At 50.9% G+C, this 25,515-nt stretch overlaps 1 protein-coding gene and 2 pseudogenes across 1 annotated transcript; all 3 read right to left on the bottom strand.

The window, feature by feature from the left end:
* Window positions 1-848: 848 nt before the first annotated feature.
* LOC142596978 (olfactory receptor 14C36-like) lies at window positions 849-1,808 on the bottom strand (annotated as a pseudogene).
* A 12,256-nt stretch (window positions 1,809-14,064) lies between these two features.
* On the bottom strand, window positions 14,065-14,623 carry LOC142596977 (olfactory receptor 14J1-like; annotated as a pseudogene).
* A 3,974-nt stretch (window positions 14,624-18,597) lies between these two features.
* On the bottom strand, window positions 18,598-22,277 carry LOC142596976 (ubiquitin carboxyl-terminal hydrolase 42-like). The gene is made up of 10 exons (XM_075727415.1): window positions 22,136-22,277; window positions 21,593-21,691; window positions 21,403-21,499; window positions 21,191-21,258; window positions 20,943-21,013; window positions 20,401-20,483; window positions 19,533-19,644; window positions 19,004-19,144; window positions 18,785-18,885; window positions 18,598-18,637 (listed from the first exon to the last, which is right to left on the bottom strand). Exons 1-10 carry the CDS (start codon window positions 22,275-22,277, stop codon window positions 18,598-18,600), a joined length of 954 nt encoding a protein of 317 aa, XP_075583530.1.
* Between the last annotated feature and the right edge of the window lie 3,238 nt (window positions 22,278-25,515).

Raw genomic sequence — 25,515 nt, 5'->3', positions numbered from 1 at the left:
TGGAGGGACCGTGGGGCTGTGTGAGCCCGCGGGTAAGTGCTGCTGGGAACGTACAGAGCACTCGTGCAACCTTCGCAGCAGATCAGCCTGAGAGGGGGACCGGGATGGGGCCACTTGTGTTGCTCGTGGCTGTGTGAGTGCTGCTGTTGGTGTGGTGGCTGTAATGGTGCTGTTGGCTGTTGGAGCTGCTGTGTAGGGTCGGCTGTGTCCATCTTTGTTTCCTTGCAGACACCTGGATTTTGCCCCTTCCCTTTGGGTGACTCCACCTTGGGCGATCTCTCCCTTTGTAGGGCTCCAGTCACTGCCCACCCCACGCACACAATCTCCCTGGAGAAGCCCCGGGCTCTCCAGGCAGTTCCGGATTCCTCTCTTGCCTTCTTCCCTGTCCCATGTGGGACAGCCCTGGGTGTGTACCTCAGTGACCATTCACCATCTCCACTGTCACCACACACCAATGGGTGAGTGCAAATTCCAGCCCTTGGTCTCTAACAGCAACCAATGTGACAATGAGCTTTTCTCTCCCAGTTCCAAGGAGAAGGTGCCCCTTTTGGGGTGAAATTCCTTGCACCTGTTCTTGACAATAGCTTTAGGAGAAGATCCCACCCTTAGCGCAGTTGGAGATCTCATTTTATCACAGAGATTCTAGGAGAGTGTCGGTTCTGTCCCAGAAAGATGAACTTTTATATCAGATCCAGGTGAAAAAGAGCAGGTTCATTTCTCAGACAGAGTGAGATCAATCCAAACGTTTCTGCAGAAGCATAAAACATACTAATAACTATACAGACAATGATAACAGATATGCTAAAACAAGAAACAAAAGCCAGAACTGCAATGGGATACATTGTGAATCATCTGTGAACAGCAATGGAAAATTTATCATTGTTGAAAAGCATCCATGAAATCACTTCCCCAGTGGCCTCCTTGAGCTCCTGGTTCCTCATGCTGTACATGAGGGGGTTCACTGCTGGAGGCACCACCGAGTACAGAACTGCCAGCACCAGGTCCAGGGATGGGGAGGAGATGGAGGGGGGCTTCAGGTAGGCAAAAGTGGCAGTGCTGACAACCAGGGAGACCACAGCCAGGTGAGGGAGGCACGTGGAGAAGGCTTTGTGGCGTCCCTGCTCAGAGGGGATCCTCAGCACGTCCCTGAAGATCTGCACATAGGACGCCACAAGGAAAACAAAAATACTGAATGCTACTAAGAAACTAACCACAATAAGTCCAACTTCCGTGAGGTAGGCATGTGAGCAGGAGAGCTTGAGGATGTGGGGGATTTCACAGAAGAACTGCTCCACAGCATTGCCTTGGCAGAGGGGTAGTGAAAACGTATTTGCAATGTGCAGCAAAGCATGGAGAAACCCACTGCCCTAGGCAGCTGCTGCCATGTTGACACAAGCTCTGCTGCCCAGCAGGGTCCCGTAGTGCAGGGGTTTGCAGATGGCAACATAGCGGTCGTAGGCCATGACAGTGAGAAGATAGAATTCTGCTGACATGAAAAGGACAAACAGAAAGACTTGGGCAGCACATCCTAAATAGGAGATGGCCCTGGTGTCCCACAGGGAATTGGCCATGGACTTGGGGACAATGGTGGACATGCAGGCCAGGTCAAGGAGGGAGAGGTTGAGGAGGAAGAAGTACATGGGGGTGTGGAGGCGGTGGTCACAGTCTATGGCAGTGATGATGATGCTGTTGGCCAGGAGGGCAGCCAGGTAGATGCCCAGGAAGAGCCAGAAGTGCAGGAGCTGCAGCTCCCGCATGTCTGCAAATGCCAGGAGCAGGAACTCAGTGATGGAGCTGCTGTTGGACATCTGCTGCCTCTGGGCATGGGGACTGTCCAAGAGGGAAAAGACAGCAACAAGTTAAGAGAGACTTCTCTGAGCAAAATCAAAGTCATTCCTCATTGACCCCCCTCACTCCAAACAGCCAGGTGCCATTCATGAGCCCTGGTTGGTGCTGGCTGAGGGTGCCACAGGAAGCAGGGGCTCTGCTGTGGGCTCTGCAGGACTCAGTCCTGCCCTACAGCCATAGGGAAATAGGAACTCAGGGTGATCACAGGTTAAAGCCACTCATGATATCAAAGAGCTTTTCAGCATTCGCTCCCGATTCACCCGAGTGCAGAGCAGAGCTGTGGGGATTTTGTTTTGTCTCTTCTGTTCTAGTTGCCCCACCACAGCTGAGGAGTGTTTTTACTGCAGAAATACCTGGTGTTCCTGCTGCCCTGCAGGTGAAACCGTGTGGGTCCTGAGAGGCCAGGGGAGGGTCCCTTAGTGCTGAGTGAGGACAGCCGCTCTGTGCATCAGCCCTGATCTCAGCTCCCTGTGCTGGCAGCTCTTTCAGCTGGAGGACTATCGCCCTCAGCTCTTCCCCCAAAAGAACCAGGACACTGCTGGGAGCAGAGGAATCCAGTTTCCAAGGGCAGATGTCCAAGGCCCTCAGCCCATCTCATGGTACCTGCGGAGGATCTCAGCTCTGCCCTCCCAAGCAGGGACGCAGAGGGCTCATCACAGCTGCCAGCACGCAGCCGCCCAGCAGCATTTCAAGGGCCTTAGCACCCCGCTGTCTTCTCCATGGGGCTCCTGCGGAACAGAGAGACGCCATGGGAGAGCTGTGCCCTGCGGGAGGGCAGCCTGCAGCCCAGCAGCACCTCCCAAGGAAAGACTCACCTCTCCTCAATTCCTTATGTCCAGAAGAGAGGGTGAGATCCCTGCCAGCCCCACACACTGCAGCACCCAGAGCCCTGAAGGTTAATAGGGGGCGAGTTGGATGCTTTTCCTCCATGGACATATGTGCATGACAGCATTGGTGTCTAAGCTGCACTTGAATCCTCACCCCCCCCGCCCCAGCAGTGAGTGTGACAGTCAGAACTGTAAGGGCAGCAGGGAGAAGAGGAGGAGATGCCAAATGAGGCCTTGCAAGGGAGGCAGGGGAGGGAGGCACAGTCACACACTTGAGTGTTTCTCCTCTTTGGTGGTCAGGCTGCTGCAAGGGCAACTCCTGACCATGTCCCCATGATAGGAAGGGCAGGGGCTCTGCTGTGTGAGTGAGGAGAGCAGGGGCTTGCAAAGCGTCTGCACTGCAGGGAATGGCGGGGAGATGCCTGAATGCCTCCTGCCACGGCATTTCTGGCAGCAGGTCTCTCTCCCTCCCTGCCCACCTCTCTGCTGCCTGGAGCTCTTCTTGGCCAGGACCTGTTTCTCTCTCCCCATGTCTCCTCCCTCTTCATGCTCACAGAGCCCATCGCACACGCTGTGTGCTCAGCTCTGCCCTGCACACCCCTCCTGGCAGCAGGGCACTGCCCAGGGACATCTCTGGGGGTGTGCAGGGAGGAAGGAGCATCTCAGACAAGTCCTAATGAGAACTGGGCTCTCAGTGCCTACTCCAGAGCACAGAAATGCATTCCCATCTCCCACTGCTCACCCAGCCAACCAAGAAGAGAAAACTCAAAGGACAAATTTCTACCCTTTCAGGTAATCCCCTACCTTGACATCCACCTTTAAAACGACCCTCTGCAAATGTCCTTTGGGTGATGTAGGAGTCTGAGCAGCCCTGACCCACACTGAACACTCTGGGCAGCAGAAGGACCCCGCCCTTCTGGGTGTCCCTCCTTCCACCCACAGCTTCTCCCTGCAGAACCATGGGGAGCTGCTTGGGCAGGCTGAGAGCTGACCCTGGCAGGCGGCAGAGTCCCTGCCCCAGCACACAGCACCCTGGGGTGCAGGGACCCTGCTGGGAAGGACAGCCCTAGGCACCCCTGGCTGCACACCTCTCTTCAAAACCCTGGAGCTGTCCCTGGCAGAAGGCAGCCGTCATGCCCTGTCCTGATGGTACAGCAGGGAAGCCCTGCTCTGCAGCACCTCCTCCTCCTCTGCACTAGAGAAACTCTGAGATTCCTTCTGAAAGGTTGTATTTGCAGTGGCATGCACTAGCTTTTGGATATCCCTTCAGGAACACCAGCTATGATATCCTGCACCCAGAGATTTACCATGTGGAGGGCAGTGAAGATCTCCCCCGCAGTGAGCTCTCAGCACCCTCCCACCCCACATTGCCTTTAACCTCTCCCTGCCTCCCTCCTCTCCCCTCCCTGCCTGCAGGCACTGCCCTCAGCCCTGCTGCGCTTGGCACAGGAGCTGCTCCTGGGCAGAGCTGTCTCTCTGCAGCGCTGCCTGCTTGCCAGGAGCTGCCTGCGTCCCAGGAGCCCGGCCCAGCTCAGCAGCACAGGACCAGCCCAAGGCAGCATTTGCTCTGCCCCTCTGGGCTCCCTTGTGTTGTCCCTGGGGCTGCAGGGGAACCTGCTGTGACACAGCCTGAAGCCATCACTGATGCTCCCTCCCGCAGCTGGGGAGAGGCACTGCTTTCCACCAGTGTAATTTCTCTTTTATATATATATATAAAAAATATATCTATATAATTTATATATATATACACACATAAAGATTTATGTCCAAGAATCACCTTTTCTCAACACATCCTTAAGCAGGACAACCCACGCAGTGACAGGCAGGGATCTCCTGTACCCCTGGTGCGGGCAGGAATTCAGGGCCCGTTCTGGGTTTGTAGTCCTGGGGCAAGAAGGGGACTCATCTCCCTCCCATGCCTGCCACAAACCCACAGGAGGTGGGGGGGATTCCTCTTGCCTCAGTTCAGGTGGACACAACATGGGCACCTGCATGGGGAGCTCCTTGTCTCAGCTCCCATGGCAATAATGGAGATGGAGGCCAGGCTGAGCTGTTCAGGCACAAACACCTGGTGACATCTGACATGTGAGAGGTGGTCCAAGATACGTGCACTTAACTGCAGGCTCTAATGGAGCAATGCTGAGGGACAGGGCAGCATCTGCGGGCAACATGTTGGACCCTGGTGGGCAATCCCTCTGGCCAACTCACCCCCTTGATTTGGGGATGAAGGCTGTGTGAGACACATGGAAGTGCAGGGAGAGAACAGGGTGACTGTAGCATCAGTGTGTTAAAGGCAGGAAGAAGCCCTGAACTAAAGGGGGGAGGATGGTTCATGCTGAAGTAAGATTGGCTGAATTTTATTTTGAGGCAGAAGAAGAAGGAGGATTTGCAGTTCCATGCTGGGATACGGAGAGAAATAGAGGATTCAAGCAAGTGTGGGGCTGTGACATCTTGGGTGCTAGAGGAGCATTAGAAGGGTATTGGAAGAAGCCAGACAGCTAGTGGGGAATTCACAGGCATTGGCAAATCTTGAGAAAAGCAAAGGTTTGTGTTTGAAGGAATAACCAGTGGCAGCTAAAAGAGACACTATGAGCCTCGCCCTGGGAAAACCAGCTGCCTGATCACCATGTCTCCCCTTCCAGGTAAGGATAAGTTCCCAGTGGGAACCTCATGATACCCAAGAAGGACCAGTCCAAAGTCCTGCCACTAGGGTCACCAACGCCTTGCAGAGACAGATTAGGGACTGCCCGTCTGGGTTGCAGCTCCATGGAAAAGTGTCTCATTTTCCCACAGATGGGGGCTTGGATAAAGAGCCTCATAAATGGAAACCATTCTGTTTGGGCCACTTAGTCCAACCCTTAAAATTAGGCAGGAGGAATCCCATTGCTTGCAAAGATCACACATAAACTGAAGGCAGTCCCCTGCAGCTGCCCAGCTTTGGCCGTGGCATGGTGAGCACCCTCTGGGCCCAGCTGTAGAAGAACTGCAATGACACGGCTGTGCCCTTGGCGCCTCGCTGTATCGGTTGGGCTCTGGCCCTTGGAGGGCCATGCTGTTATGCCACTGTATACCCCATAAAGATCTGGCCAGCTCAAAAAAAAAAATACTAGGAGGGAAGTGCTAAATGCTAGCTTCAATCCTACAATGTTTTGCAGCAGGAGGTGCCTTTAATCGTGGTGCAGCAAGCCGTGCAGATCACACATGTGGAAGGGTTATCCCATTTTGCCTCTGTGAGCTCTTCCAGTGTTTTCTTTCAAGGAAAACAATTCTAGTTATCATATCTATGGTTCCCAAAAGAGGATGTTCACATTGGATATTTTTTCTGCAGATTTTGATAAAGGTAAGGACATAGAATCATCGAATCGTTTAGGTTGGAAAAGACCTTTAAGATCATCCAGTCCAACCATTAACCTACACTACCAAGTCCACACTAAGCCAATCAAGGGTAGACTAGACTAAACCATGTCCCGAAGTGCCACATCTACCCTGTTTTTGAATGCTTCCAGGGATGGTGACTCCACCACCTCTCCGGGCAGCTTGTTCCAATGCTTGACTACCCTTTCCATGAAGAAATTTTTCCTAATATGCAGATGGCCTAATCGCAAGTAACAGGTTGGAGCTTCCTTCAGACTTCTCTGTTACAAACAAGTTTATCCTGCAACCCAGGGATATGCTCAGCACAAGACAGCCTGAAGGCCAAGCTGTACGTGGAGCACAGCACTGCCTAGCACAGCGCAGGCCTGGGTCTCCTCAGCTTTACTGTTATGTGGATCTCTAACTCCTCCATGTACAATGGTGTTCTGGTCACTACATCACCTGAGGAAGGTTAGGAAGAGGATGAGGTCTCCCTTAGAGATCTGGAGGATGGGACACAGTTTTAGACCCTGGTAGTCACTGGGGACTTCGAAGATGATGGACCTCTGCTAGAAGGCCATGGTTGAAGGGAAAGTGGAAGGTACTCCCTGACCTGACACGGTGGGAATGCTCTCCTGGACATGTTTTTCACAAGAAGACAAGGCAGGACTGGTGGAAGATGTGGAGGGCAGATTTGGCTGCAGTGCAATGGAGGTGGTAGGAAGGAACACACTGTGGGAAGTGAGCAAGACAGATTGTAGCAGAGCTGAGTAGAACAGAAGGATGACCTCCACCCACCTGCTGGCAGTGCTCTTCCTAATGCAGCCCAGGATGCTGTTGTCTGCCTTTGCTGCAAAGGTGCAAAGCCAGGAGAAGAGAAGGCTTTGGGGAGACCTGGTAACAGCCTTCCCATATCTTCTTGGATATCAGCAAGGAAATGGAGCCAGGCTCTTCCCTGTTTTGCATGATGGGATGAGGTCCAATGGGCATCTTTCATATTTCTTTTCTGCAGAGGTTTCAAGTCTTTCCTAAAATGTGCATTCACAGTGGATTCAGTTATGCACACAGTGGTTGCCACTGTCCTGGGGCAGCTGAAGAACCTGTGTATCCCAGGAGATATGGTAGCTCTTCTGGAGCATGAGCTCAGTAGGCTCTGAGCAGGCTCAGTACCTCAGGGGTAGTGGAGGGCATCAGCTGCCTCCAGCACTGCTGGGGTGGCTGAGCAGGGACCTCTCCAGCACAGCAGCACATTGTGTCCCCTTGGATGTCGGCTGTGAGGTCACTTCTGAGTGGGCAGCATTGGGGACACAGATACTTGGAGGTCTTCAAAACCATTACAATACAGCCCCCAACAAGATGAAAGATCTGGGAAGGTCAGGGGAAGCTGGGACAAGGGAGATGGGAGATTTGGGGGAGGGAAGAGGGGCCTGGCCAAAAGAAAGGAAAGATTTTGAGGTGGTAAGATCCGTTCAGGTAATTTTGGTGCCACTGTGACACTGACTGCGAAAACTTTCATGTTATGCCTTTACCCTCTTTCGAACCAGGAACCATAAGTCCGAACCCTGAACCTAAATACTACCCCTCACTGTGAAGGGAATCCACTACTCTAACCCCTCATCTCAAAATTTACCTCTAAACCAAACTCTAAATCATAACTCCTTGCCCTTATGCTTACCTTATTGAGCACCCTAATCCCTTGGCCGTACCCCTAATATTAAAATGTTGGCCTTAACCCTAGCCCTCACTCCAGACTTCAGCCCTAAACAAAACCCCAATCCACAAAGCTTGCTCATCCCCTAACACTAATCAGATACCCTCAGCAGAACACCAAACCTACCCTAGAAAACTTTGCCTAATCCCTAATTACTGAAGCCAAGACCTGGTCCCTAAACCCTAAACCCCCAAAGCCTTTTACCCCGTGCTCTGCACCCCCTCACCTTCAACCCTTTCCCTAGCCTGAACTTAAACTTTTTGGCCCCTTGAGGCAGGAAGGGGATTGGGAGTTCCAAGAGCAGTCACGTGGCATTGGAAGAGGGATGTGAGGTTACATGCATCCAATCAGCTCACAGGCCACAGGGAGGAGCTGGTTGGGAATGCTGTGGTGAGGTCAGCTGTGCCTCAGAATGTCGTGGGCCAGCAGGAGGCACAAGACTGTGAAGGTGGCTGTGAGGTCACACCTGTCTCTGGAGTTGATAGACCAGCAGCAGGAAGAAATCTGGGAAAGGGACAGTGAGGTCACCTCTTCCTGAAGCAGCTGATAGGTCAGCCCTTGACTCACGGCTGGGATATGTGCTTTTAGGCTCACACCTGCCAGTGTCTCTGATAGGCCAGGAGAAGGCACGTGGTTGGCAAGCTGACTGGTGGAATCCCTTTCCTTAAGTACCTGGTAGGCCTTTCCAGGAAGAGGGCTTGGCTATGGCTGTCATGTCCTTTCTGCCCCAGTACCTGATGGGACAGCAGCAGGCACACGGTTTGGTTGTGTGGCCTTCAACTTCTTGAAGGGTGGTGTCAGAGATGGTGGAGCTTACTTTGGTAGAGGGAGGAGGAGGAAAGCTCCACAAAGTGCTGCTTGGAAGGCTCAGAGTGGATGTGTTGAAAAAGAAAAGTCACACAAAGGGTAGCAGTGTGGTGCGAGAGGTCACCCAGAGGGAGTCTGGATCAGCCCATGGCTTTGTGTTTCAAGGAAGAGCCAGCAATGGGTGGAGAGACATCAGTGAAGGTATAGAAATACGAGGGGCAGAGCTGGTGCTAAAGGAAGGTGGGTGTCTGTGGCCTGAAGGGAAAGAGCTGCAGGCATGGGATGGTGTAGGACAGCCGGCAGTCGAGAAGGGCAAGGGCTCTGGCAAGACTGAAAGGCCCAGAGGAACCAAGGTGTTTGTCCCCTTGGCTATGGCAGTGTTCCCCACCACTGAGGCCTTCCAGGACAAACTTTATTTTGAGGCTGTGGACTTTGTTTCTTCCTTGCCCTTGCTTGGGAATGCCAGGAGGTGCTGCCCAGTTTTTCTACACATGGCATTGCTCCCCCTCACAGCCCACTGCCCCCAGGAAGAGCCCTGAGCCCCGTGTCAGGGACAGGATCTGCCTTCCCAGGGCCTGGGGGTCAGGCCTTGGCCTTTCTGCTTTCTGATAAAAGCCAGGGTTTTCTCACCATTCCAGCCACCTACCCAGTGCCTTTGCCTCCCTGCAATCACAGCCTCCAATTCTCTGCTCTAACGAGTCCATGGGGAGGCTTTTTCAGCAATGGTCTTCAGTGGGGCCCATGAATGCTTCAAGGTACTTTGGCAGTTGTTCTGACTTGGACTTCCTGAGAGGTTTCTTCAATCTTCTCTCAGCATCTGAGGGACAAGGACTCAGCCCCAAATACACCATGGCACTCATTAAAAGACACAAAGCCCTAACAAGCTCTTTCTCTTCCTCTAATTTTCTTTAAGTATTCAAGACTTGTACAACTAATTGGAGGGTTTTTTTTCATAGTCTGTGTAAGGAGGAAGATTTCATACTATACCTAATAGAAATGATTCTTTTTCATTTTAAAGTTTTTAAATTTTATTTTATATTATTTTATTTTATTTTATTTTATTTTTTACTAATTTTCAGTTGAAGGAAGAGGTGGTAGAAGCATACTTCAATTGATATTGATCCCAATTCTCCCCTCAGGAGGTCTGGACAGGTAGGAAAAGCGGGCCCTTGAGGCCTGACACTCAAGGTACAGCTCCCTTGCACCATCTCCCATCTGATCTCATTCAAGACCTGGCTGCACACAGGCACAGAATGGTTTTTCCTACTTGCAAGGAAAGAAAATTAAAGCATGATCAGTTTTCATAAACAATAAATCACACTCCACAAACATATGCTAAGTACAAGCTGCCTCAAATGAGGTTGCCTCTCTACAAGCGATACTCCTATCAGAAATGTTTTAGATAGATAGGTACAAAAAGAGAGGTATGAACATAACTGAAGAGATGGCTGGAGAGACAATGAGACTACTGAAAGACAGGCAAGCTTTTAACTCGATGAAGCTCAAAGCACCTGCATGGGTGAGAGGTATCTGAATGAACAAAGAGTAAGGGGAGGAGAAAACTGGAGAATAACACAAAGGGCCTTTGTCTAGACAGTCTGCATCTGAAAGGATGTCGTTAGAAATGGTCTTTGTGTCAGGACAGGTGAAAATTTATGAAAGATTAGAGAAATGAAAACACACTATCTAGCAGACAGAATAGTGGTAATGAAGTTACAGGACAAGATGGCTATTTCTTCAGCATATCCCTTGTGAAAGGTCATGGGAGTAGTGGAGGTCTCTTGTGAGTGAGGACAAATGGATGTTGCAGCCATCTTGGAAAGAGGCCAAAAGTGCAGCCCAGGGAACCACAGGCTGCACAAGCTCACTTTGGTGAGGGAGGAGCGAGACATTGGATGTCTCCTCATGAGACATTGGATGACTCCTCATGGGTGACATTGCTGGGCACCTGAAAGAGAAGAGCATTGGCATGGACTTTGAAGGGTAAATCCCGCCTCACCCACCTGATTGCCTTCATGATGAAGTAACTCCATTTGTGCATGAGGGGAGAACATGGGATGTCATTTATCTCCACTTCAGCAAGACTTTTGGCATGGTCTGCCTCAATATTCTTCTACTCCAGTTAGGCCATTACAGTCTGGATGGGTCAACAAACAAATGGCCAAAACACCAGCTGGATGATCAGGCCGAGCAAGCAGCAGTGAAGGGGTCATAGCCTACCTGGAGGCCAGTGGGACACAGTGTGGCATTGTGGGGCAGCACAGGGGACTCTCCTGGGCCCTGTGCAGTTTAACACCTGTATCTATGACCAGAGGAGGCAACCGTTGATGCATTTGTTGACACTAAATTGGGAGGATGGTTGCTGTGTCTTAGTGATGCCATTCAGGGGAAACCTGCCTGACAGGTGGGAGGACTGTCCTGTCAGGAACTTCATGAAACAGCTGAGGGACACAGGCCAGCTCCACCACCCAGCAGTGCAACCTGGTAGCAAAGGTGACCAACAGCGTCCTGGAGTGTGTAAAGAGGAGCCTCGCCAAAAGAGAGAGGGAAGTGATTGTCTCCCCTTGCTCATCACTTGCCAGACCACCAGTACACAACTGTGTCAATTTTTGGGCCCCCACTTCAACTGTGCTGGGTGTGGCTGGGATGGGGTTGTCTTCCTCTGTAGCAGCCCCTAAGGTGCTGTGTTTTGCATTTGTGCCTAAAACAGTGTTGATAACACACCAGTGTTTTGGCTGTTGCTGAGCAGTGTTTGCATAGGGTCAGGGTCTTCTCCATTTCTCACTCTGCTCCCTCCCAGTGAGTAGGCTGGGGGTGGGCAAGAAGTTGGTGGGCGGCACACAGCTGGGACAGCTGACCCCAGCTGACCACAAGGATATTCCATACCGTATGATGTTGTGCTCAGCAATAAAAACTGGGGCAGAATAAGAAAGAGGTGGGCTTTTATTGTCATGCAAGGTTTCTCTACTGGGAGACTGGCTAGGCATCAGTCTGCTTGTGGGAGGTGGTGAGTGATTGCCTTTGCATTGTATGGTTGGGTGGGGATTTTTATCTCTCTCTCTCACCTATTAATCCATCTTTGTCTTGACCCACATGTTTTCACACTTTATTTCTTCCTCTTCTCACCTCCTTCCCACTGGGGAAGGGGAGAAGGGAGTGAGTGGCTGTGTGGCTGTGAGCTATTGGCCAGAGTCAACCCAGCACAGCAAGAAAGATGTTGATAACTAAGAGCAAGTTCATCAGAGAGCTGCTCAGGGGCAGGAGCACTTGCCTGTGAAGAGAAACTGAGGGAAAGGGCCTTGCGCAGCCTGCAGAAAGGAAGGTCTTGGCAACCTTGTAGCAGCATGCCAGTCCTTATGGGAGGTTTTCAGGAAGATGCAGCAGGTCTTGTCACGGTGGTGCTGGGCAGTAAGATAATGGACAATAGTCAGATGTTGAAATAATAAAGGTTCAGGATGGAGATACGGAAAACCTCTTTCTCCATGAGGGCATCCAAGCATTGAAGCAGGTTCCCCAGAGACATTGTGCCTTCTCTGTCCTTGGGTGTTTTCCAGCTCCCATTGGGTAAAGCCTTGAGCAGTTTGCTCTGACTCCACAGCTGATCCCACTGTGAGCAGGAGGCCAGAGCAGAGACCTCCTGAAGTCTCATTCAGGAGACTGGAAACTTAAATGATGCTGTGGTTCCTTCCCCTCTGGGTCTGCCCTTGATGACTGTAGGGAAAGCTCTCAGGTTCCCTGTGACCATGCAAGTAAGATGTTAATACAGTCAGAACAGAAATGGAGACGATGCATTTGATCACCTCGCAGAACAGAGCTATCAGTATGCCATGCCTCCTTAAATTCCTGGGAACCAGAGGATTGCAATTCTTATGCAAGTTTCTTGGCATATATCCAGACCATAGGGTGCTTTAGACTGTAAGGAAAATTGAAAGAAAGGATCTGACTTGGCTACTATCAACTTAATAGCTAAAAGTGAGGGAGGCGGACGGATCTCAGAGCTTCCAGGTTCCTGCTGAAGACTGAAGGCCTCAGAGACACGAGCAGAAGAGAACACTTTTGAGCTAGCATGGCCTTTAGATCATGTCACATGTGAAGGTTCTGCTTCACCCCCTTCCAATCATCAACACCCAAACCTCACCTGCTTTTCCTTCCTCTCCTCCCAAAACCTGACCAAGCGACAGGAAGAAAGGAAGCAGAAAGGCCCTAGGCCTCTGTGAATCAGCTGTGGTCTGGCACTTGGCGGGCATTTCATTGTACACCCGATCAAGAATCAAGCTGGGAAGTGAGTCTGCAAGCCCAAATCAACAAGGTCCATGGGCAGGCAAGGCTGTGTCTCTGGCTGTGTCTGGAGACCAGCACACCTACAGCAATAGAGGAAGCTGGGGCTGAAACTCAGGCCTGGGCTTACATGGTCTCCTGGGCCCATGGAACAGAGGTGTGGATGGCCCCAGGTGATGCTGGTCATGGACATGAAGGCTTATGGATGCTCTCAGGGCCCTGACACTGCACCCATGGGATCCCACCTGCCAGTGCCCTCCTTAGGCCAAATTCTCATGTGCAGGGTCTGTGCTCTGCTCCTCCCTTCCCTGTGTCCCTGGGGATCCTGGAGAGCACAGTTTCATGGTCACTGCAGCCAAGGCTGACACTGCTCTTCGCATCCCTGAGCATCTTGTCCTCTTTTGGGAGTACCAGGTCCAGGTGAGCATCAGCCTGTGTGGCCCCTTTGGCAGCTGTGCTAAGAACTTTTCCACAAACACCACAGGAAACCTGCTGGACTGTTTGCATCCTGCTGTCTCACTTGACCAGTGAATACTGGGGAGAGTGAGTCCTGTATTAGAGCCAGATTCTGTGATCCACAGATTTCCTCAGGTCATTTAACAAAGCCATTGCTCCTTCCTGGCCCTGACTGTATGACCTGTAACTGTGTCCTGGATCAGGCTGGGCTGGAGTTAATTCTCTTCATAGCAGACCACAGGGTGTTCTGCTTTGCATCTGTTACTCCACCAGCACTGATGACACACCAGTGTTTTGGCTGCTGCTGAAGAGCCCTTGCACTACTCTAGGCTGTCGGTCCTGTCATACGTGAAGCAGCCTGAGGAGGTAATGGGTAGCTCATGAACCATCTCCACTGCCGTTGGACACCAAGAAGAAAGCCTTTAAAGCCAGAACTTTTGATCTAATGGAACCCAACATTACCATGAGGTTAACCCCAAGCACAGGAGGAGAAAAGACGCATTAAAAGACCAATTCCTTAGTCATTTTGTTGGAAGCAACTTTGTAAGAATAGCTTAGCCGGCACTGCACCCGGGAGATCACCTTTTATTGAAGAGTTGCTTTTAAACAGCTCACAGCTGACAGTGTTGTGCAAGGGTCAGAGACAACAGGATCAAACCTCAAGAGAAGCCGTCTAAACCCAGGAAAAATACATAAAAGTATGATTGTCAGAAGAGAAAAAAGTAGATTCCTTGCCTCATATAAACCCTGGGAAATGTTCAGAGAATGGGAGGCAGGTTATTGTCAGTGGAAGAGGGTGAGATGGGTCAGTTTCCATAGGGCATCCTTGAGCACCTGGTTCCTCGCACTGTAGATGAGAGGGTTCACTGCTGGAGGCACCACTGAGTACAGAACTGCAACCACCAGGTCCAAGGATGGGGAGGAAGTGGAAGGGGGCTTCAGGTAGGCAAAGGTGCTAGTGCTGACAACCAGGGAGACCACAGCCAGGTGAGGGAGGCATGTGGAGAAGGCTTTGTGCTGTCCTTGCTCAGAGGGGATCCTCAGCACAGCCCTGAAGATCTGCACTTAGGACACCACCATGAAAACAAAAGAGCTGAAAGATACTAAACGAATAAACACAAGAATTCCAACTTCCGTGAGGTAGGCATTTGAGCAGGAGAGCTTGAGGATGTGGGGGATTTCACAGAAGAACTGGCCAACAGCATTGCCGTGGCAGAGATGTAGTGAAAATGTATTGGCCGTGTGCAGCAAGGCATTGAGAAACCCACCACCCCAGGCAGCTGCCCAGCAGGGTCCCGTAGTGCAGGTGTTTGCAGATGGCAACGTAGCGGTTGTAGGCCATCACAGTGAGAAAAAAATACTTTCCTCCAATCAAGAAGAGAAAGAAAAACATCTGTGCAGCATATCCTGAGTAGGAGATGGCCCTGGTGTCCCACAGGGAATTGGCCATGACGTTCGGGACAATGGTGGAGATGGAGGCCAGGTCAAGGAGGGAGAGGTTGAGGAGGAAGAAGTACATGGGGTTGTGGAGGCGGTGGTCACAGGCTATGGCAGTGATGATGATGCTGTTGGCCAGGAGGGCAGCCAGGTGGATGCCCAGGAAGAGCCAGAAGTGCAGGAGCTGCAGCTCCCGTGTGTCTGTGAATGCCAGGAGAAAGAACTCAGTGATGGAGCTGCTGTTGGACATCTGCTGCCTCTGGGCATGGGGACTGTCATAGGACTGTCATAGGACTGTCATAGGAGAAAAAGGAAAAAAGAAAGCAACATGTTAAGGGAGACTTCCCTGAACAATATAAAAGCCATTTCCCACAGACCCTCCCCCTGTCACACCCCCTGCAAGAATCGCAGTAGATGTCTTCGGAGACAACAGAATCACTGAACCCTTCAGGTTGGAAGGGACCCTGGGAGGTCTTTAGACTAACCTCCTGCTCACATGGGGATGAACAATGAATTCCCACTAACTTCCTGTCCTGGTTTCAGCTGGGATAGAGTTAATTTTCTTCCTAGTAGTAGGCATAGTGCTGTGTTTTGGATTTAGTAGGAGAAGAATGTTGATAACACGCTGATGTTTTTAGTTGTTGCTAAGTACTGCTTATGCTACTCAAGGACTTTTCCGCTTCCCATGCTCTGCCAGGTGCACAAGAAACTGGGAGGGGGCACAGCCAGAATAGTTGATCCAAACTGACCAAAGGGCTATTCCATACCATATGATGTCATGCTCAATATATAAACTGTGTGGGGTTGGCCGGGGAGCAGCGATCGCTGCTCGGGAACTGTCTGGGTATCGGTGGGTGGGTGGTGAGCAATTGCATTGTGCATCACTTGCTTTGTATATTATTATTATTATCATTACTATACTGTTACTATTAGCATTACTATTTTACTTTATTTCAATTATTAAACTGTTCTTATCTCAACGCGGGAGTGTTTCTCACTGTTACTGCTCCGATTCTCTCCCCCATCCCATCAGGGTAAGGGGAGTGAGCGAGCAGCTGTGTGGTGCTTAGTTGCTGGCTGGGGCTAAACCACAACACTTCCTAAGGGCTTTTCTCCAAGGCTGTATTGAAAACGGCTAAGACCTTTGGTGTACTCCTGGAAACCCTCTGAGTTTCCCTCCCCAGGAGGGAGCCAGAGCAAAAGGGCCTCTGAGGTCAAAAAGTGCATCAAACAGCCAGAGCGCAAAGCAGAGGGAGAAGAGAAATAGGTGCAGGGGACATGGCTGGGACAGTGCTTTCAAGGTAACATCTGCCACAGAAGCACAGTAACAGTGAAAGGCATTGGGAGGTCATGGAGTGAGTGAGAAAAGGGCCTGGCAGAGAAGAGCCCGGAGAGGCAGGAGACAAGCTGGAAATGGAGGGGAAAAAGAGGGCCTGTGGAAAGTGAGGATGCTCATCCTGTGCAGGTGCTTGGGAAGACACTGGTGGCGGAGCAGCTGCTGCGGAAGGAGCAGGAACCTGGCTTCTGCTGCAGGTACTTGTGATGTCACCTGCTGCCGAGCAACTGCTAGGGCAGGAGTTTTTAAACGACTTGTGCAGATGCTGGCGATATCACTTGTGACTGAGTAGCAGACAGCTAGGAAAAGATGCATCGCCCGCTTAGGTGTCTGTGATGTCACTCGTGGCCGGAACCAGCCTGTTGCTGTTTCAGGTGCTTGTGATGTTACTGGTGGCTGAGGAGCTGATAGGGCAGGGGTTTCTGTGTGATTCATGAAGGTGGTTTTTGATGTCATATGTGCCTGAGAGGATGATAGGGCAGGCATAGAGAACAGCTTTATGCAGGTGCAATATGCATAGCTAAATAAAGAGAACAAATTCCCTTGGTAATTCTGTGCTAAGGTGTCCTTGCCTCTCTCCTAGGCCAGCAAAGAACTGACTTTTACACAGGTCACCCGAGGATGACTGCTGCCAGGAGAGATCCTTCCTGTGCTTGGCTGCTCACCTGGACCCTGTTCCTGCTCACATCCCCATTCCCAACGCCTGTCTCGCTGGATTCGATTTCTAGAGGTCACGGTAGTCCCAAGCGCTGGCATTTGGAGATGAAAGCCGATGCTGAAGGAGAAGCACCTTCGCGCCTTTTGCAGTGAGTCATGGCAGGCTTGGGAGCTAGGTGGTTTATACTTTGTGTGAGGAGAAATGCCTACACATTTCTGCCTCGGTTTTGCCTCAGAAACTGATTTCATATGTAGAATGCCTTGCGACAGGCTTGGAAAGAGGCCAGAAGGCGTATGAACTGCAGCTCTTGTGGGACACTGCAGAAGCATCTTCAGGGTGAAGCGTTGTCTTTTTTACTCAGACTCCACTGCCCAGGAAACCAGCTTCTTCACCGAACCAAGGAGTAAAAAGAGTGGAAACCCATCGTCTTAACAAGATGACCCTGCTGGTGGGGACCGTCAGTGGCAATGCTTGTAATGCCTTGGTTTGCTTGTGTCTCTTGCACCAGATGTCACACTTGGGAGAAGACAACGTGAATCACACACAGGTGACCTGCGCCTCTAATCGAGCAGCACTGGAGATGCTTTGTTCCTGGGCATTTTTTTCCCTGAGATCTCTACATGCTAATTTAATATGATCAGCAGGTTTAGAAAGCTTCCACCCCTCTGGATCACAAGGGTGCTTTCATAAAGGAAGTCTCGAGTTACACAATTTCAAAAAAACCCTGAACCCCTCTGTTCCTTCTTGCATGGTCAAACACTCTGCAGAAGTTAGAAACACCACTCAGGACTGGGTCTGGTTATGATGGCAATTTTATTGTTTTGATCGCCTGAAACACCTGGCAAGAGTGAGGCAACATTTGCTGGTGACGCTGCAAACGTTGCTTACTTCTGAGTCCTCCCCTCCAGAGTTCTCTTCGGATTTCTCTTCTTGCATTTCTTTTTCGATTCTGGATCACCAGAATGCTCACTTCCATCTTTTGCCGCTTTCTTTCAGGCACACTTTCATCTTCCTCTGCACAGGACAGTTTCCTCTTTCTGCATCTTTGTTTTTCATTTGCCTGGCAAGAGTCTGCAGACTCTGGGTGAACTGGCACCGGTGGGAGCACACGCTGTTCAAGTGAGGATTTCCCTGGCTGCTGCTCACCTACTGAAGCAGAATGTGAGTCTGCTCTGTGGCCACCTGAGCTGTGCACACCTTCCCCTCCTGAGCTTCTGCCATTCTCAGGGCTGTTCTTCTCCCTGTGGGAAGAGCTGCACAGGTTCCCAGTGCCGCGCGCCAGCTGATGGCGAGTGTGCTCCTGCGTTTCTGCACAGCAAGCCTGCCTCCACCTGGGAGGCAGACAGTCTGGTTGGCTTCCGTTCAGCTTCTTCCCCTGCTTGGTGTCAATGCGCGCCCTCTTCCTGCTGCAGTGCTGAGGGGGAGTTCCTGCAGAGTCCTGCATTTTTCTCTTCCCTTGGATCCTCTGCCTGTTTTCTCCACGTTGCTGATTCCTCAGTGCCACGGTGCCTCTGGAAAATGGAGTCTTCAGCCCTTGACCCAGCTTTGCCACGGAAATGCTCTTTGTCTCTTGGCATTCAGTGCCTGCTCCAGGGGTCAAATCATGGTGCCTGGAGAAACAACGGTGATCTTAGTCTAGGGCTGTTGTTGCAGCCTCCTCGTGGCTTCAGTCTCATCCTATCATTTTCTGGCAGCACTTGATATGGCACGCAGAAGACTGAAGCAGAACTAGAAGCTGGAAATTAGATCATGGTCTTCCAGCTATGTCTGTCCCTTTCCGAGCACTAACTCATCTTTGTGCCCTCTCAGACCTCCCTTTCACCTCTTGTCACAGCTAGTCAGTCTCAGAGAGCACACAGCCAGCAAGTTGCACAAGCACAACAGATTAGTGCCAGACAAGGAGGGAGAAGAAAGGAGCAGGCGAACTGCAGAACAGAGAGAACTGAACGAGACAAACAGTCATTCTTTCCAAGGACTGAAAGCAAAACCCACTGGAGGAGAACAACAACAACAGCAAGAGCAGTAACAGGAGCGGGAGTGTATTCTGAACGCCCCTTCACGCTTGTTATTACCTGGCATAGAAGAGTAAATATGCACGCTGGCAGAGAACCGTCTTGATGTCACAAAGACCTACAGAGGCATCATTCATCTTGTACCACCGTCCATTGCTGGCCTGCAAAGAAAGGCAACGATCTCTTCAGATGAACTGCAGCGGTTTTAAAACAAAACCACAGACAGAACACCACTGCAGGACACAATACACCAACGCAAATCACAGAGCTGACTTCTACCTTCACGAAGCAGTAATAGTGTCCTGCCTGACAGCCAGAACCTTCATGTACCAGGACGGCATACAAGGAATAGAGCAGTGGTTCTCCACCCGCCTGAGACATGTATGCACCAAGGTCCAAATATTCTGGATACTGCACAACCTAAAGGGACACCAAGAAGACTCACAAATTATCCTGAGAGTCTTTAGGAAGCAGCCTGAGAAAACCTTGTCACCAACCACAGGCTAGAGGTGTAGAAATAGATCTTCTGGGTTCATCAAAACCAGGTGTTGCCATTTCATCATTGAGGTGGCAGAAAACCATTCTCAGCCAAACCAGCTCTTTACGAGCGCAGTAGGTGCTTATCTTCACATTGGAACTTTCCTCTTACCACAAGGGAAAGAGCAAGGCATAGCTATTGCACTGATTTTGCTTAGACGGCTGCACTCAGTAGCTGTCGTGCAAACATGAACAAGTTCCAAAAAAGGATTCTCCCTCAGGAAAGGTCTCCTTCCAAGCAGACAAAGTTGCAGTGCACTTGTAAACATACCTTGCTAATCTTTCTGCCAGAGAAAGCATCAAATCTCTTCAAGCACACTGTCAGGACATTGGAGGAACGATGTATTGTAAGGCTCTTGGATGCAGTGGCCAGCTGTTCACACCTTCAAACAAGCACAGACCCAAGTGTTGCAGCCTATCTTCTCCCCACTCCGCCCCCCCATTCATGGATGGTTGAGTTAAGGCTTGTTTTGCCCAACTATCGTATGCACGTGTTTGCATTTCAGACCCCTTAAGTCCACACACTCTCAGTGAAGGTAGCTTTGGTCTAGGCTGGCTCACTTTGGAGAGCAGCAGCCTGCAGTCTACAAGACAAGAACTAGGCTTGACAGCATTCAGAGAGCCAGTGGGGGCTGCTACTGCTCCGAGCACTGAGGTCTCCTGGAGAGAGACGCAAGCATCCAAAAAGCCTTGGAAACGAAACTGTTGATTGCTTTCTTGAAGACGCTGCTGTTGCCAAATGCCTGTCCAGAGCTCCTCCTTGCTTCAGCTCACCACTGCCTACGAGGCGTGTCTTTTCCCTTCTGGCCATAGGGGTAGTTCAGTGGGCAACTTCATAGCTAGCTAGGAAGGTTGACCCCTACCAGGGCAGACAATGCCAGGAATCAAATTCTCATCAGAGCTTTCCAAGTATTCAGGCAGAAGGGAAAGAAATTACCTGTCTTAGAAACAAATGCATTATTTTCCAAGTTCCAGGTTGTTCAGGTGGATTAGTTGTATGGGGAAGAAAGAAAAAGAAGAAACCCCAAGCTGCCTCATGACTGGGTTTCTCAATTAAGTCAAGACAGAACTAGTGCTCCCAGCCATGCAGTCCCGTAACCCAGTATCTGCTGGGAAGATGTCATTAGTAATAATCTTACTTGCTGCATTTGTAGCCATTTTCACCATCCAGCTGCTCAGGTTTGACAAAGTCTTCCAGAGCTCCAGTGACAGAGGAGGCTGCCTGGATGAGAAAGAAAGGAGAGCACTAAGCTCCTGGAAACTCAAAATCCCAAGAAATAGCTACCCGTGTAGTACCAGCGTTGTCCCAAGAAGCAGCTACCCCCGGGTGGTACCAGAGTTGTCCATGGTACAGGTCAAAAATAACACAAGCAATCGACCCCATCCATCCAGCAATCAGAGGCGTATTGAGGGAGTCCGAAGCAGGGTGGTATGACAGTGTCATCATGGCTGTAGGTACCATCCTTACTCTTTGCTCAGCTGACACCCAGCACCCAGCACAGGGAGACCATTTACAGGGCTTCCCCAGAAGGAGCACACAAGTCCAGTTCCCTCCCCATCCACCACCAAGCTCTTGTGAGGTCACAGGCCACAGGTTGAAGTCAGCAGAGTTTACTGGAGATAAACTAGGCCCCTGTGGGGACCTGGAAACATTTTGCACCACAATTTCCAAACATCTTACCTTGATGTCCAAAGGAATATCAAGGAATGCCTCATAGGTGTCGGAAACAGCTTTGCAACTCAAGCATGTTACTGGAAGGCAGAGAAATGCTTATCAGGTTGGGAAGGAGACTGACTCTGCCCATTTCACCAACCAACACATACCGCTTTAGACACACGGGACATACTGCTGCATACTAGAAGCTGTTTACCACAAACAGAGGAAGAGCCACAGATCATTCTAAGGACAGTAATATTTTTTAAAAGTACCTCTTGATCTTAGAAAGCCCCCAAATATTTGCTGGATGATGGTAGTTCCTTGAGAAGAGCTGTCCAAGCTGGAAACAAATGGTAAGGCAGAGAGTTATCTCTTTCAGGAGTTCTTGGTCTGAAAACCCTGGGCGCAGGGTTTTCTTGATGGGAGTACATCAAGGAGTCCAAAGGGCTCAGGAACATTGAAAAGGTAATTTGCTTGTGCTTACTGGCTGCTTCCACTCAGGCAAGCTCTCTGCATGGCATCAACAGTATAGCATAAAAACTCGTGGGCGTCTTCCTGCACGCCAAGCTCAAAGTGTGCTCCTATTCCTAAGAAAGAAGCAGTTACTAGTTCTGTCCTACAAGAAGGGAAGGAAACATGTAAAAGCACCTGAAATGACTTACGTGTGAGGACACTGACGACAGCCCTAGGCTGGATGGCACTGGCTGAGGAATGCAGGACCTTGTTAACGTGCGCTTCCATTACGCACATCATGCAGAAGCCTTGCCGACAACCTGAAGAGGGTGGGCCGGAGGGAGGGAAGCAAGCTTCTCAGGTTAGCAAAATAGCCATAGCACTGGGAAACCTAATGACGTTATAAGGACAGTCTCCACTCCTCCCAAAGTGCCAATGTCCCCAACAAGCCCAGGACATTTTAGCGCACAGAAAGCTTTCTTCAGAGGGATGCTTAACGGACAGAAGAAGTTTTCTGTGCAATAAGCAAAGAGGGTTTAACTTGCAGGACTAGGGTCCAAGACCCGGGGCTAGAAAGTGGTGCCTTTCTGAAGACGAACACACCTAGACAGGACAAGAGGCTTCTAGGCTTGAGTGTCCAAAGAACACCAACTCGGGGGACTGACAAAGAAGGGCTGCTTTTCTCCCACATGAAATTCCAGATTGTGAGAATCCTTGGGAAGTGCCCAACAGATTTACAAGGAGCTGTTCCTAAGAGTCCTCACATGACTGGCTGTGCTCACGAGAGAGCAGGTAGTTGGTGAGAGGGGGCGTGTACGTCAGGCACTGCAGGACGGAGTTGAGGTAGCACGTATTGCCCAGGTTGTAGAGTCCTGCTCCAGCTCTCTGTTGTTGCGGCCAGGCCATGCAAATCTTCTCCAGGGGAAAGAGGACCCTTTGTGTCGGAGCCGTTCCCTCGGCAAGGACTGCAGGGAAATGGTATTTGAAAAGAGATGAGTTGATGCTGTTGCACAATAGCATATTTAAAAAGTCCAGTTTGTACAGAAGCTCTCAGGAAAAGCAGCTCTAACCTCCAACACAGAAACATTGGGGGAAGCCTAACATTGCCACTGGCAATTACTGGTCAAGAAACCGTTTTGGAAAATGATCTGTTCCCCTGCTTACTTGGCTGAAAGTCCAGCAAAGCCACACTCTAATTTCTGTGCCTCGGGCTATCTTCCTTTCCCTCTAGAGCCTTGCATTGGATTATCAGGTCAAGTCTTCCCTTTTCCTGATTGTAATTTGACGAAAACAAGCAAGTACCTAGCACAGAAGGTAACCCTATTGATGTCAGATCTTTCTACGAGCAATGTCATCTTTCAAAGTCTTGTACAGAGTGGCAGAGGAGTGATAAAATGCATTTTCCTCTGTCTAATCGAAAACACCTGGGTAAGTCTGGCTGCTACCAGGAAACACCCCAGAATTCATGCTAGGTTGTCAGCCCATCAACACTGAGGGAAGGAGCACCAGCCACATCCGTTGCCTTTGGGGATTCACAAAGTCCAAGGCTGCTGGTGAAGCCGTTACTCACAGGAGTCATTCCCCATTGCAGCCATCGGTCCTCTTGGGAACAGAGGGGAAAGTTTGGGATGACAAAGGATGTCAGGACGCGCTCCAGAAGGAGAAGGTCGATGCCAGTCCTGTCACCTGATTGCAAAGAAATAATTGTAGCTCAACAAAATGATTAAAAAACCACCAAACTAAACCCACGGAAGAGCATCTGCCATCAGCAGTGTTTCAGTGGTACTTGTAACTGCTGCAGAGCTGCAGGCTGATGGCCCTCCTGTCCCTGTCACCGGACTCCAACTGACAGCAATTACCCAGGCCCTTTGGAAGGACTGCATTGCATGTCACCTTCTCTGAAGAGGACCTGCTGCTTACCCATTGCTAGTGTTAGCACCAGAGCCGCCTTGCTCTCCAGCCCACGCCTGCCCACCCTGTATGCAGGAGTGACTGGCTTCCGGCCGCTACTTTAACGGCTGTCTTTGCTGAGCTCCTTTTCCATCTCCCTTCCTACAGCATCAGTCAGGGTGGGCTTCTTGTCGTTCTAGGCCGAGCCCAATGCTTCTGACTACACTGCCGCCCCCCTACTTACCTATCCTAGCATATGGTAAAGAAATAAGAATTAGCAAGCAGGAACTCTACCCGTAGCCCTGGCCAGCCTAGAAAGGTGTAATAGCTCAGCCTAGAGCTCGGAAGGTATAGACCAGCCTATACTTTTATCCCGTATCTACCTACTCTATGATCTGTCCTGAAAGGCAAATCATAATTACCTTTGAAAGAGGATGGAAGTTGAGGAGAAGTGGGCAGGAAACAAGAAATGGTTGGAGAAAAGTAGGCATGCAAGTAGCAAAGCAATGAGCCAAGTTATCCCGAAGGCCAGCTCAGCCCAACTAGCTTTCGCTGGCTGGCTGCTCAGGATGCCAAGCCCTGGCCAGGTGAAGTCACAAGCGCCGGGCGGGTGCCGCATCACTGCCTCTTTGTGACATGGGGCTGCACCGGGATGTGACCTCTGGAGGCCACGCGGCTGCCACGGCCCAGGCACCTCCCGCAGCCGGCAGCCGCTGGCCTTCCCCATGCGCTGCTGGCGAAGGGCTGTTCGTCCACCGGCAGAGCTCCCACCTCTTCCCCGAGCCGCACCAGCTGGATGAATGCAAACCTGGCCAGGGCTGTAAGCGTGCCTGCTCACACCTTTGGCTGGCACGTTCCGCTTGCTGAGGGTTTCTTTTCCACTCTTCCCAGGTACAGGACTTTGTCCATGAGACTCGTGTAGCAAAGCACCTGGGCTCTTACAGGTTCCTTTGCAATGAATTGTATCTGCCCCCCAAGATGCAGCCACAGGCTGACTCTGAAGTAGCGCTACCAAAGAAACCCCTTGAGCAGCTGCACTGGGTTGACCTTGGCTGGCTCCAGGCCCCCAGCCGGCTGCTCTCTCACCCTGCAGCTCTGAAAAATATTCGTGGACAGCTCTTTAGCACCAGGTTTAACTCCTTGACTCGCTGGGAGGGCAGTGAGCACTGCTCCTGCCCCGACATGGCAGCTGGTTGTTAATCCTGCCCCACTTGACCTGGCTGCTTTGGCCCTCGCCCCACTGGCGTCATCTGGTTTTCGCCAGCCCTGCTTGGGGCAGTTAGCTGTGCTCCTGCTCAGCTCAGGGCAGTTAGCTTTGCCCTTGCTCCACTCGGGGAGGCTTTTCTCTTTCTATATTTTGCTTGAGGCATCCAGTTTGCCTACAGCCTTGCTCGGGGGGGCTTGCTTTCATCAGGTCCCTCTCAGGACGGCTGGGTTTTTCCCCTCTTTTGCTTGCGGAGGCTCATTTTGCCCCTTCCCCACACAGGGTGCCTGGAGGTACTCTGGCCCTGCTCAGGTGGTCTTTTGTGCTCCTGCCCAAATTGGGGTGGCTAGTTTTGCCCCTGTCCTGTATGGGGCATTTGGTTTTGTCCCTGTCCAGCTCAGGGCATCTCTTTGTGCCCCTGGCCCGCCATGGGGCATGCCGTTCTACCCCTGTCCCTGCCCCTGCCCCACTTGGAGCAGTTATTTTTGCCCATGCCCGGCTGGGGTTTGCCCCAGCCGTTGCGTGCCCCACAGTCCCTCCTGCCCCGGCACCTCTCATTTCCCTCCAGTCCCAGCAGACTAGGTGTCTTGGTTTTGGCTGGGACAGAGTTGGTTTTCTCCCTAGTAGCTGGTGTGGTGCTGTGGTTTGGATTTAGCATGAGAATAATGTTGATAGCACACTGATGTGGTAGTTGATGCTCAGGAGTGTTTGTGGTAGTCAAGGACTTTTCCGCTTCCCATGCTCTGCCAGGTGCAGAAGAAGCTGTGAGGGGGCAGAGCCAGGAGAGCTGACCCAAACTGGCCAGAGGGCTATTCCATACCATAGGGCGTCATGCTCAGTATAGAAACTGGGAGGGGGTTGGCCAGGGAGCAGCGATCGCTGCTTGGGAACTGTCTGGGTATCAGTCAGCGGGTGGTGAGCAATTGCATTGTGCATCACTTGCTTCGTACATTATTATTACTTTTATTATTTATTTTATTTTAATTTTATTATTATTTTATTATTTTATTACTTTGTTCAGGTAAGGACTTAGGGTTAGGGTTTAGGGTT

Source organism: Pelecanus crispus, unplaced genomic scaffold (genome assembly GCF_030463565.1).
Source record: "Pelecanus crispus isolate bPelCri1 unplaced genomic scaffold, bPelCri1.pri SCAFFOLD_31, whole genome shotgun sequence".
Lineage (NCBI taxonomy): Eukaryota > Metazoa > Chordata > Aves > Pelecaniformes > Pelecanidae > Pelecanus > Pelecanus crispus.
This window is presented reverse-complemented; position numbering and strand designations above follow the sequence as displayed.